This window comes from Ovis canadensis, chromosome X, assembly GCF_042477335.2.
Source record: "Ovis canadensis isolate MfBH-ARS-UI-01 breed Bighorn chromosome X, ARS-UI_OviCan_v2, whole genome shotgun sequence".
In the NCBI taxonomy this organism is placed as follows: domain Eukaryota; kingdom Metazoa; phylum Chordata; class Mammalia; order Artiodactyla; family Bovidae; genus Ovis; species Ovis canadensis.
In genome coordinates, this window is record NC_091727.1 from 82,904,134 (window position 1) to 82,918,070 (window position 13,937).

At 38.2% G+C, this 13,937-nt stretch overlaps 1 protein-coding gene across 2 annotated transcripts in view; it reads right to left on the minus strand.

Moving 5' to 3' along the window:
* Positions 1 to 4,431: 4,431 nt before the first annotated feature.
* The window catches only part of CLIC2 (chloride intracellular channel 2), a 100,336-nt gene continuing 90,830 nt past the window's right edge, over positions 4,432 to 13,937 (minus strand). For both annotated transcript variants that reach the window (XM_070291954.1, XM_070291953.1), the window contains exons 4-6: positions 6,507 to 6,613; positions 5,640 to 5,821; positions 4,432 to 4,984 (exon numbers count right to left, since the gene is read on the minus strand). In XM_070291954.1, the coding sequence (XP_070148055.1) occupies positions 4,823 to 4,984; positions 5,640 to 5,821; positions 6,507 to 6,613 (451 nt within the window). In that variant the 3' untranslated portion in view covers positions 4,432 to 4,822. The remainder of the gene's footprint in view (positions 4,985 to 5,639; positions 5,822 to 6,506; positions 6,614 to 13,937) is intronic.

Below are 13,937 nucleotides of genomic sequence, written 5' to 3' on the forward strand. Positions count from 1 at the left end.
TCTGGCAGTTTGTGGAGTTCTTTTATTGTAGAGTTTCCTTGCTGTGGGTGGGGTTGTATGGGTGGCTTGTCAAGGTTTCCTGGTTAGGGAAGCTTGTGTTGGTGTTCTGGTGGGTGGAGCTGGATTTCTTCTCTCTGGAGTGCAATGAAGTGTCCAGTAATGAATTATGAGATGTCAGTGGGTTTGGAGTGACTTTGGGCAGCCTGTATATTGAAGCTCAGGACTATGTTGCTGTCTTGCTGGATAATTTGCATGGTATGCCTTGCTCTGGAATTTGTTGGCCCTTGGGTGTTGCTTGGTTTCAGATGAGCTCCTGTCGATTAATGTTCCCTGGAGTCAGGAGTTCTCTGGTGTTTTCAGGATTTGGACTTAAGCCTCCTGCTTCTGGTTTTCAGTGCTAGTTTTACAGTAGCCTCAAGACTTCTCCGTCTCCTTTCGAAGACAGTGGGCTGTCTTTTCTGGGTGCCTGATGTCCTCTGCTGCCATTCAGAAGTTGTTTTGTGGAATTTACTCAGCGTTCAAATATTCTTTTGATGAATTTGTGGGGGAGAAAGTCGTCTCCCCGTCCTATTCCTCCACCATCTTAGGACCACCGGAAGCGATCTTTAAAAAAATGTATTAGTGTTTCTAATACTGTACTATGAATATGGCTGTAATCTTTTACACCATATAATTTTTATAATGATTCATTCCTTAGTGTATAGATAGGCTAAGTTACCATAAAGCAATCATATTACTGCTTCTACATTATCAAAGCCTGAATTGTTATAGCTGTAAATAAATGTGTATTTCTCTTTAACATTGTCTTTCTTTTAAATTACTTTTTATTGGAGTATAGTTGCTTTATGAGGTTGTGCTAGTTTTTTGCTGTACAGCAAAGTGAATCAGTGATGCTGCTTCTGCTGCTTAATCACTTCAGTCATGTCTGACTCTGTGCGACCCTGTGGACTGCAGCCCACCAGACTCTTCTGTCCATGGGATTCTCCAGGCAAGAATACTGAAGTGGGTTGCCATGCTCTCCCCCAGGGCATCTTCCTGACCGAGGGATCGAACCAGGATCTCCTGCATTGCAGGCAGATTCTACACTGCTGAGACATCAGGGAAGCCTGAATCAGTGATATATATATATATATATCCACTCATTTTTGGATTTCCTTCCCATTTAGATCACCACAGAGGATTCAGTAGAGTTCCCTGTGCTCTACAGTAGATTCTCATTAGTCATCCTATTTTATATATAGTATCAATAGTGTATATACGTCAATCCCAGCCTCCCAATTCATCCCACCTCTCCTTTTGTCTCCTTGGTAACTGTAAGCTTGTTTTCTACAGTCTATGTTTCTATTTCTGCTTTGCAAATAAGTTAATCTCTACCAATACATCATCTTTCATTTTTGATGTCTAGTGTTAGTAATACAAATAACATTTGTAGTGTTATATCAGATAATGCAATATTGATGTAGGTACTGACATACAGATGATTCATCTTGTAAACAGATTATGTACACTGATGGTATTGATAAATGCAGTACAGTACTGTAAATGTATTTCCCCTTCATTATGGCTTTCTTAACAACATATATTTTCTCTAGCTCACTTTATTCTAAGAGCACTTTATGTATAAGTATGTAATACATATAACATACAAAATATGTGTTGATCAGCTGTTTATGTTACTGGTAAGGATTCCAGGCAAAAGTATTGCTATCTGGGGGAGTCAAAAGTTATACATGGATTATGAATTCCATGGGAGGTTAGATGCCATAACCCCCATAATGCTATATGTTAATATATATTATATATATTATGTTAATATATATTATATTATTATATAATTATTATACAATTATGTTTATATATATATGTATATATAACATTAGAAAACAAATCAAAGAGCCTCTTGATAAAAGTGAAAGAGGAGAGTGAAAAAGTTGGGTTAAAACTCAACATTCAGAAAACTAAGATTATGGCATCTGGTTCCATCACTTCATGGTAAATAGATGGGGAAACAATGGAAACAGAGACTTTATTTTCTTGGGCTCCAGAATCACTGCAGATGATGACCACAGCAGTGAAATTAAAAGACACTTTCTCCTTGGAAGAAAAGCTATGACCGACCTAGACAGCATATTAAAAAGCAGAGACATTACTTTGCCAACAAAGGTCCATCTAGTCAAGGTTATGGTTTTTCCAGTAGTCAGGTACAGATGTAAGAGTTGGACTATAAAGAAAGCTGAGGGCTGAAGAATTGATGCTTTTGAACTGTGGTGTTGGAGAAGACTCTTGAGAGTCCCTTGGACTGCAAGGAGACCCAACCCGTCCATCCTAAAGGAGATCAGTCCTGAATATTCATTGGAAAGACTGATGCAGAAGCTGAAGCTCCAATACTTTGGCCACCTGATCCGAAGAACTGACTCATTGGAAAAACCCTGATGCTGGGAAAGATTGAAGGCAGGAGGAGAAGGGGATGACAGAGGATGAGATGGTTGGATGGCATCACCGACTCAATGGATATGAGTTTGGATAAACTCCAGGAGTTGGTGTTGGACAGGGAAGCTTGGCATGCTGCAGTCCATGGGGCAGCAAAGAGTTGGGCATGATTCAGCAACTGAACTGATATATAATTTATTATGTTAAAAATATAACCATTGAGTTCTTCTTCCTTAACTGTTTGTATCAGGTATTGTATGTGTCTAAGGCTTTTTCAGGATTTGTGATGATAATCATATATGTGTTAATATTATACACCATATTAATAAGTAATATATGCATATGTTTACTATTATTACTATTACTATTATTATCTGTTATGTATTGCTATCACTAATATTAAAACAACCTTTTATTCTTGGAATAAATTCTACTTGTGATATTATTATCTGTTATGTATTGCTATCACTAATATTAAAACAACCTTTTATTCTTGGAATAAATTCTACTTGTGATTGGATGCTGATAATATTTTATTTAGTACTTTTATATCAACACTCAAAGGTAATATTGGTCTCTATTTCTTCTGTGAGATGGTCTTTAAATTTTTTAAATCTCAAATGGAGTTATTTTTGGTAATCTTTGCTTTCCTAGGAAATTATCCTTATCATCTAGGTTTTGAAATTTATTTGCATGAGGTCTTCAAAGTAGTCTGTTTTTTAATAATTAATTTGTATTGGAGTATTTTTAATATACAATGATTTGTTAGTTTCAGGTGTACAGCAAAGTGAATCAGTTATACATATATTCACACTTTTTTGGATTCTTTCTCCATATAGGTCTTTACTGAGTATTAAGTTGAGTTTCTTGTACAGTAGGCCCTTATAGTTATTTTATATATAGTAGTGTGCATGTGTCAATGCCATCCCATGTGGCACTACTGGTAAAGAACCCACCTGCCAATGCAAGAAACATAAAAGAGTCATGTTCGATTCCTGGGTCGGGAAGATCCCCTGGAGGAGGGCATGACAACCCACTCCAGTATTCTTGCCTGGAGAATCCCATGGAGAGAGAAGCCTGGTAGGGTCTCAAAGGGTCAGACATGACTATAGCAACTTAGCATACCACGCGCGCACGCGTGCGCACACACACACACACACACATACACACATCATATCTTCTTTATCCATTCATCTGTTGATGGACATTTAGGTTGTTTCAGTGTCTTGGCTATTGTAAATAATGCTGCTATGAACATATGGGTGCATGTATCTTTTCAAATTATAGTTCTATATATATGCCCAGGAATTGGATTGCAGGGTCATATGGTAGCTCCATTTTTAGTTTTTTGAGGAACCTCCATACTGTTCTCTGTAGTGGCTACACAAGTTTATATTCCCACCAGCAGTGTAGGAGGGTTCCCTTTTCTCCACACTTTATCCAGCATTTGTTATTTGTAGACTTTTTAATGATGGTCATTCTGAACAGTGTGGGCTGGTACCTCATTGCAGTTTTGATTTGTATTTCTCTAATAATTGGCGATAGCATCTTTTCATGTGCCTATTTCATGTACCTGTTAACTCTTTACTCATTGCCTTACTTTTTTTAAACCTATTATAACACTGCTTCATTGAGATTTTTTCTAGCGCTTCCACTGTAAGGGGCATGGTTTCCATCCCTGGTCGGGGAACTGAACTGAGATCCCACATGCCCTGGGGTTGGCCAAAAATAAATAAATTTTATCTAACTCCCACCAAGACGTATAATAGCACCTGTATTCCTTTTTGAGGCTGAACTTTGTTTCTTCTCTGAAGGACCATGAGTAAAGTTCAGTTTTTGTTTTCAGATTTGAGTGATTTGATTGCATTTTAAGGTGGACATCTGAGTACATTTAATAATGGAACAGTTTAAAATTCTGTAGAAAGATATATGATTATTCTCTAAGAATGGTCTACTTTACCCTTTAACAAACAGCAAGAAGACCTTTTGGTCAGTCAGATGTCTTAGTAAAATTGTTTTAATGATTTAGGTGGAAATGTCTCTAAGGGACAGTTTGAAACCATGACTATATGTCATTTGTAACTTTAGCCATCGGTTGAGCTTGCACACATGATACCTTCTAGAATTTCAATCAAATGGTAAAAGATATTGACACTTTTCATATAATTTAAAATTGCAGTGGTCGTGCCATGGCAATTAAAAAATGAAATATGAAGACCTGTAAAATACACAGTAAGCAGGTAGTTTGGATTAACTAGGTACAGAAAATACAGTATTCTTCTTCATAAGAAAGTTGAATGGAGGAAACAGCATTTTCCATATTCTTATTTCTAAAAGACTTTCTAATATGATAGCAAGTGAAAAGAGAGATTTTTCTACTGAAAGGGCTGTCCTAACTCTTCTGTTTAGCCACACTTGCATAGGTATTTTCAATTTCTTTGTCTTCTGGACATGTGTGGGTAAATTCTTCACGGGCATAGGCATTGTGGAGATAGCGCCAGACTCCTGAGAATTCTACTGGAATGTCAAAGTCACGGTATTTCTTTGCAGCAACCTAGGGTTTTGGAAAAAAAAAAAAAGAGGAAAAGCAGTTGGTAGTGAGGGGCATCAATAACATGCCGACTGTGTAAAAATATATCTCAAAGGTCCAGATCATTGTGGACATGTTTTCTACACAAAATGTACAAAATAAACTTAAAGAATCTTGGATTTACTATTTTAATGTTTTTTTTCTATGTATGTAAACAAAACTTCATGCTTGTAATTATTTTTATATTTATGCTATATTTAATTATAAATATATTTAGAAGAAGGAAGCACAGATAAAGAGCTTGTATCTCTTCACTGGACTAAGAGTTTGTTTAGGGTTTCAACAGTGTCTTACTTCTCAACAATTCTGTGCAATGGGTACCCTTGATATTATAGACAAGACAGTAGAAAACACCTGATTTAGGAAGAAAGAAGCAAGAAGTGTTTATGCTTCCCAGTGGAGATCATTATGGACTTTTCCTCTGAGGAGAAAAGGAGACATACACTATGCATAACAATGATGACAAATCAATAATATAAAAACCTCACACTGAATGGTCACTGTACTTCCTGCTGGTGACTCCCCAGACCCTTCTCAATCATTCAGCCCACCCTGTAAAGACTTACTGGTGACTCCCCAGACCCTTCTCAATCATTCAGCCCACCCTGTAAAGACTTACTTTAATAATGTGCAGTTTGGGTAACAAACTACAGTCAGCCAGGGTCAGTTGATCGCCATCCAAGAACAATCTTCTGGAGACTGTGCGTTCCTCAGCACTGTCTGGATCAATTTCATCCAGAAGTGGAGTGTTCAAGTAGTCATCCAGACGCTTAAATTCTTTAAGCAGAGATTTTTCAAAGGCTGAGGCAATGAAATCATAGGGTTACGTATACATTTGTTGTCTTCATGACTGACTACATTCTCAATATGCTTTTCACACATTTAGATATCTCTGTCTTTTCATATTGCTTACACTGACTCTTCAAAATCTATATATTTAACCAAAGTGCTCAACTACACACTGATAAGACAGAGGCAGATGTTTAATCAAATGGCAAATGGAAATATTTTTGGACTTTTCTTGAGGAAGTACATTGGGAGGAGAGTCAAAGAAAGAAAGGTGATGCATATTATCACTAAAGGAGAGTCAGAAAGTGGGAAAAGAGACTCATAGCTCTCCTGATTCAGAGAATGGTAAATCTGTTCTAGAGTGTTTGTGGGAAATGGTAGCTGCTATGGTTTAAGAAACCTTAAAGGTACACACAACTGGGAGAGTTGGAGGGTTAAGAAATACAATCCTGCAGTTAGTTCACATCTGGCATGCCAATGTTCTGGTTGAGCTAAGTTGGTGATTACTATATTGAATATTATGTTCTAAATCCAATAAAACTTCATTCAAGGGAATTTCAGAAGAGAGAAAAGAGAATGAGATGAAGGGTATTTCCCAATATATATTATATATTCAGGAAAATCCTATTTTAGTTGAGTCAGAATGTGATTGTGAGCATGTGAGAAAAACAAAAAGATTTAAATAAAGGTGTCTTACTCTTATTTGCCTCCTTTTGTGTATTCTTAATGTATGCAGAAAACTTGGCAAAGAGATTGCAGCCCACATCAAAGGACTCCTTGTTCCTGGGACTCAAGTGAGGATACCTTAAAAAGAAATATCACTGCACATAACATTCACATATAACAAGGCATACACCAGGTCTCCTAGCTTGCACTCTACTGAGAATAGAAGTTTTGGAAAATTGTGCTGGAAACTGAAGGTCCTGAGAAACCTTTCATTGAAAATGTGTCTTTTTCCCAGTCTAAGAATACTTTAGTGGTTAAACTTCACTGGGAAACCAGCTATCGGAATTTAAATTTCCTGTATCTGTGAAAACAATGTTTCAAATGACTGTTGGGTCCCCATGGTGGTGGTTTAGTCACTAAGTCATGTCCAACTCTTGTGACCCCATGGACTGTAGCCCACCAGGCTCCTCTGTCCATGGGATTTTTTCTAGGCAGGAATACTGGAGTGGATTTCCATTTCCTTCTCCAAGGGATCTTCCTGACCCAGGAATTGAACCCAGGTCTCCTGCATTTCAGGGAAATTCTTTATCACCTGAGCTATGAGGGAAACCTCCCATCAGTTCAGTTCAGTTCAGTTCAGTTCAGTCGCTCAGTTGTGGTCCAACTCTTTGCGACCCCATGAATCGCAGCACTCCAGGCCTCCCTGTCCATCACTCAGACTCACGTCCATCGAGTCAGTGATGCCATCCAGCCATCTCATCCTCTGTTGTCCCCTTCTCCTCCTGCCCCCAAACCCTCACAGCATCAGACTCTTTTCCAATGAGTCAACTCTTCGCATGAGGTGGCCAAAGTACTGGAGTTTCAGCTTTAGCATCATTCCTTCCAAAGAAATCCCAGGGCTGATCTCCTTCAGAATGGACTGGTTGCATCTCCTTGCAGTCCAAAGGACTCTCAAGAGTCTTCTCCAACACCACACTTCAAAAGCATCAATTCTTCGGCACTCTGCCTTCTTCACAGTCCAACTCTCACATCCATACATGACCACAGGAAAAACCATAGCCTTGACTAGATGGACCTTAGTCGGCAAAGTAATGTCTCTGCTTTTGAATATGCTATCTAGGTTGGCCATAACTTTCCTTCCAAGGAGTAAGCGTCTTTTAATTTCATGGCTGCAGTCATCATCTGCAGTGATTTTGGAGCCCCCCAAAATAAAGTCTGAGACACTGTTTCCACTGTTTCCCCATCTATTTCCCATGAAGTGATGGGACCGGATGCCATGATCTTCCTTTTCTGAATGTTGAGCTTTAAGCCAACTTTTTCACTCTCCTCTTTCACTTTCATCAAGAGGCTTTTGAGTTCCTCTTCACTTTCTGCCATAAGGGTGGTGTCATCTGCATATCTGAGGTTATTGATATTTCTCCCAGCAATCTTGATTCCAGCTTGTGCTTCTTCCAGTCCAGCGTTTTTCATGATGTACTCTGCATATAAGTTAAACAAGCAGGGTGACAATATACAGCCTTGATGTATTCCTTTTCCTATTTGGAACCAGTCTGTTGTTCCATGTCCAGTTCTAACTGTTGCTTCCCGACCTGCATACAGATTTCTCAAGAGGCAGGTCAGGCGGTCTGGTATTCCCATCTCTTTCAGAATTTTCCGCAGTTTATTGTGATCCACACAGTCAAAGGCTTTGGCATAGTCAATAAAGCCAAACCCCCCATACTTGATCCTAAAAACCTGTTTGGCAGAAGATAAGTAGTACAAAAAAACATGGCTTCAAGTAACAAAACACATAAAAGTGTAGAGGAGAGGGTGGGGAGAAGAAGCGAAGATGTCTTCCTCTTAGTAATACAAAGTTAACTTAGCATAATACAATAAAATAATGTAATTCACCACATTAACAAATGAACAAAAGCTGTATGATCATTAACAGATGCCTGGAAAGTGTCCAATCAATAAATCAATTCCTATTCAGAAAACCCTGCACTAGCAACTAGAAATGGTTGGGTCCAATGTTTAACCATCTTCCTTGATTCCTCTTTCTCTCCATCCCTGCATTTTATCCATTAGCAAGTCCAGCCAGCCTACCTTTCAAAATGTATCTATAATCTGTCCACAACTTGCCACGTCCACTGCTTCTTGCCTGGTCCCAAGCCTATATTACTGCAACCATTTTTGATTACAGTAATTCCCCAACATACGAACCTTCAAGTTTCCAAACTTTCAAAGATATGAGCTAGATCTGCAGGAGGATGACTTCGTTGAACCCCTTGCTGTGCAACACAAGCTCACTAATGAAGACCTGATGGAATTGGAGGGCCAGAGAAAGGACAGAGAGGCCAGAGGAATAAGTAAGTGAAGAATGGGTGAGGTTTACAACACAGCAAATGGCAAGGGGATTTTCTTAATTTGAGGAGCAACTGTTAGCTTTTGAAACCCAGGACCTGAACCTAGAATGGTAAATGAATGTTTCAGCAGGTGTTCAGAATGCAATCCACTGCTACTGTGTCATCTATGGTGAGAAATAGAGTAACTACCCTGACATCACTGGACTGTTTCTTCAAGAGGGTGGATGGAATTGAGTCCAGCAAGGAGCCAGACACTGTGCCATCAATGCAGGCATGAGTGACATTGCAGCTCGCCCTCTGTCTCTTATTGCTCTTGAGACTTTTCAGCTCTACTATCTCCCACCTTGTCTCCCTCCTCTAGTCAGTAACCCTTCTTGCCTGTTCACTGGATTCCAGCTCCTGGATGCCAGCTGTTGTAATGCACTACAGCACTTTTCAAGGTGCTGTGCTGTAGATTAAAAATGTTTCCTTTGGGAAAGGAAAGGAGGTGGGAGGGGGGTTCATGTTTGGGAACGCATGTAAGAATTAAAGATTTTAAAATTTAAAAAATAAAAAACTAAAAAAAAATAAAAAAAATGTTTCCTTTGTTGTTTTTTTGTGCTTGTTTATGTTTTATATATTATTTATGTGATAAGTATTAAAAACCTATTACAATACAGTACTATGTAGCTGATTGTGTCATTGCGGGGGTGGTGCATGCTCAGTGGTGTCCGACTCTGTGACCTGTGGACTGTAGCCCGCCAAGCTCCTCTGACCATGGGATTTTCTAGGTTATTGGGTACATAGCTCAGTTGGTAAAGAATCTGCCTGCAATGCAGGAGCCCTGGGTTGGATTCCTGGGTGGGGAAGATCCTCTGGAGAAGGAAATGGCAACCCACTGCAGTATTCTCACCTGGAGAATCCCATAGACAGAGGAGCCTGGTAGGCTACAGTCCATGGGATCGCAAGAGTCGGACACGACTTAATGACTAAATCACCACCACCAGGAAAACTTCACTGGACTTACAAACAAATTGGACTTATGAACATGCTCTCAGAACAGAACTCGTTTGTATGTAGGGAACTTCCTGTATCCTCCCTGTCCCATGCTTGTCCCTCACACTCTCAGAATATTCTGCACCTGCTACCAGAGCCCAAGTCTTCACAGTGGTGTGATCTAATCCCACCTTACCTCTCTGCTCTCGTCTCTTCCCACTCTCTGCCTTATTCCCATTGACCGCCTTGCTTTTCTTCAATTAGGCCTGACAAGGTCCCACTGCAGGTCATGTTCACTTGATCTCCTTTTACATAAAGAGTTTTCCCTCGTATATGCACATGGCCTGCTTCCCTTTTCTTTCAGGTCTTTTAATCTGATATCTCCTCCTAAGTGAGGCCTTTCACTGGCCACCTTATCTGATGTTGCAACCTCTTCCTTGTCCCAAATACCCACTACTTCCCTCCCTTGCTTTATTTTTTCTTCATATTTATCATCATCTAAAATAGTTTACAGTTTGCTTTTTCTCTTGCTTATTTGCTGTCTTCCCTAACTAAAATGTAAGTTTTACTAGGGCAGAGAGATTTTGCCCATTTTACTCACTGATGTGTCCCAAGTGCCTAGAATAGTACCTGACACATAATAAGTATTCGGTAAATATTTGTTAAATGATTACATGAATCAATTAATTTCTTTAACTTGGTCAAATGTATCCATCAACAACTTTCAGCAAGTATCATTTTAAATGGTGAAATGTTACAACTATTCCCTTTAAAATCAGTAAAGGATGAAGTTAATCATGATAACTATGGTTCTTCAATATTGTGCTGAATGTACTAACCTGTGAGACAAGGAAAAACACCATTCTGAGGGTGACTACATTTTGTACATAAAGTTTAGGCAACAGGACAGAAATGCCTATGATTGCTATTATAGTTGACATTTTCTGAGGTTTTAGCAAGTGGAGAAAAATAACAACATAAAGCAATCAGTATAATTATTGGAAGAGAAGTAACAATATAACTATATACCTATAAAAGGCAAGACAAGATTGCCTTTTCTAGCCAAAATAATTGCTAGAATTAATGAGATATTTTGATAAGGTGGCTAAATACAAATCCAACATTAAAGAAATAGCCATAACAAAATGGATATTATTAACATATTCTACTTACAAAAGTGACAAATATATAAGATATTTAGAAATAATTTAATATGGAAGGTATAGAACCAAAATAAAAACAGAACTCTACAAAATTTCATCAAATAACACAAGACACTTAAGACAACCTGAGTGTCCATCAGTGGATGAATGAAGAAATGTGGTTCTATTCACATACATACACACACACACACACACACACACACACACACACAATGAATATTAGCCATGAAAAAGGAGGAAATCCTGCCATTTGTGCCCACATGAATGGATCTTGTGAACATTATGGTAAGTCGGACAGAGAAAGACAAATACTATATGATATCACTTACATATGGAACCTTAAAAAGCCAAACTCATAAAAATAGAGAGTAGAATGGTGGTCACAAGAGAGAGGATGGGGAATGGAAAAATCGGGAAGATGTTATTTAAAAGTAAAAACTTGCAAGTAGTATATAAATAAGTTCAGGAAATCGAATCCACCGCCTACTGATAATAGTCAATAATACTGCATTATAAGCTTCAAAGTTGCTAATACAGTAGATCTTAACCATTATTACCACTAAAAATAAATGATAATTATGTGATGGAGTAGAGGTATTAGCTAATACTAGGTGGGTAAACATACTGTAATATGTAAATGTATCAAATCAACATGTTGTGTACCTTAACCTTACACAATGTTATATGACAACTATACTTCAATATTTTTCAGACACATTTTTCAATGACTGCATGGTATTCTATTGTATGGAGGCATGAAAATTCATTGCTAATTCTGAAGTTTTGAAGTTTAACAAAAGATACAGAGAATAGCATACAAAAAAGAAATGCCCATGTACCCACCATCCATATTCACTAAAAGCCAACATTTTGCCTTTAAAAAAGACTTGGAGGAGCCTTCCACTGGGCATGTGGGCAGTGGCTCCTGAAGGATCTCTCAGAGAGAGCTTAGATCTTCTGGAAAGACATCAGTGGGGACCCAAGCTATTATACATTGGGAACCAGAAGTTTACTCGAGATCACAAGTTAGCGGAAATGCAAACTGAAGTATCAGTGAGCTATCACTAAACCCATCTGGGTGCCACAGATGTTAAAAGAATGATAATGCATAGTATTAAAGATATGTAGAAAAAGTGTATCCTTATGGATAAAGCAGTAAAAATTTTTAAAAGATACATACCATTTGAATTTTGTTCCTGTGAATCTATTCCACAGGAATAAAAACACAAGTACGTAAGGACACATGAGCAAGGATGTTATTTATAGCAGTTTGTAGTGATAAAAAAAAACTGGAAGGAAAGGGAAAGTCCATCTGTAGAGGAATCGTTTGGCAACTTGCAGCACAATTATAGTAAGCATAAATCTACACTAGTGGAGTTGATGTATATTAAAAATGTTTTCTGAAGTCAGATAAGCAAGATGCATAAATTATGCTTACTATTATTGTGTTTATATGAGCATAAGAAGGGTATAGAAACATACATCATAGATTATTTTTCATTAGTTACCTTTGGGGTAAAGAAAAGGTTGGGGAGCAGGTGGTTTGAGGGGATTCAGTAGTAGAGGAAGATGGATGAGGAGAAAATAACAAAATAAGACTCAATACTTATAGGACAAACTTGGAACAAGCGCTAAAATACAGGAAGCCATCACTAAGGGATGAAAGAGACATAGTATAGGAACACAGAAAAGAATCTGAAATAGTATCCCTAGTTTCTTAGGTATGAAGAATTTTGTACTGATAGACCCTTTTATTTATAATGTATACATAAACATTGAGACTTTATTTTTTAGAGCAGTTTTAAGCTTACAGCCAGACTTTTGACTGATGAAAACTATGAGATAATAAATGAGTGATATTTTAAGACACTGAGTTTGTTGAACAACAATAAAAAATGAATACAGCAGTCTTATTACAGACACTATACAGACACTATCCTGGGTGGGCAGAGATGTAGAGCTGTCATTCAAGTGTAGACAGTGCAGTTATGGCCTCTGGCTAATTGAGAGATACCTGTTTCCTGGTTTTCTTGTGTTAGATATGCTCTCCCTTCACGCCATCAGTGATATAATGAGCTAGTCTTCATCAGTCCTCATGGACTTTACAGTGCTATTATCCCATACCCTCACTCCCAACCCTCCAATGGTTTCTTCTCTATTTCTAGACTACAGAGAATTTACTTTTTTAATTTAAGTAAGTTATACATTTTAAAAATAATTTGAAATATTATATTGACGGTCTTTGTGTCTTTGAAGTCAGAAGGGGAAGTTTATGCATGCTGCTGCTAAATCACTTCAGTTGTATCTGACTCTGTGTGACCCCATAGATGGCAGCCCACCAGGCTCCACTGTCCCTGGGATTCTCCAGGCAAGAACACTGGAGTGGGTTGCCATTGCCTTCTCCAATGCATGAAAGTGAAATGTGAAAGTGAAATCACTCAGTTGTGTCCAACTCTTAGCGACCCCATGGACTGCAGCCCACCAGGCCCCTCCGTCCATGGGATTTTCCAGGCAGGAGTACTGGGGTGGGGTGCCATTTCTCCCCTGCAGAACTAAGAGATCAGACTGAATTAAAGGCTATTTCAAAATTGTAGATCTTCTGAGGGCTATACAATAAAATAAGTCTGATTTCTACCAGTATAAGTTGTCCCCAAACCTCATTATGGATAAGACAATGTGGCTAAAATTAAATTTAATTTCTAATACTCTACTTGCATCTCATAAGGTTTTAATATATGTAAAAGTTTTATAATCATATATGGAGTGATCAGGGTGAATCTTTGCAAACTTTTCTAGAAAGAACAAAATAGAGGTCTGAAATAGGCCATTCAGGTATGACCTAAGTCAAATCCCTTATGATTATACAGTGGAGGTTATGAATAGATTCAAGGAATTAGATCTGATAGAGTGCCTATAGAACTATGGATGGAAGTTCATAACTTTGTACAGGAGGTGGTGACCAAAACCACTGCAAAGAAA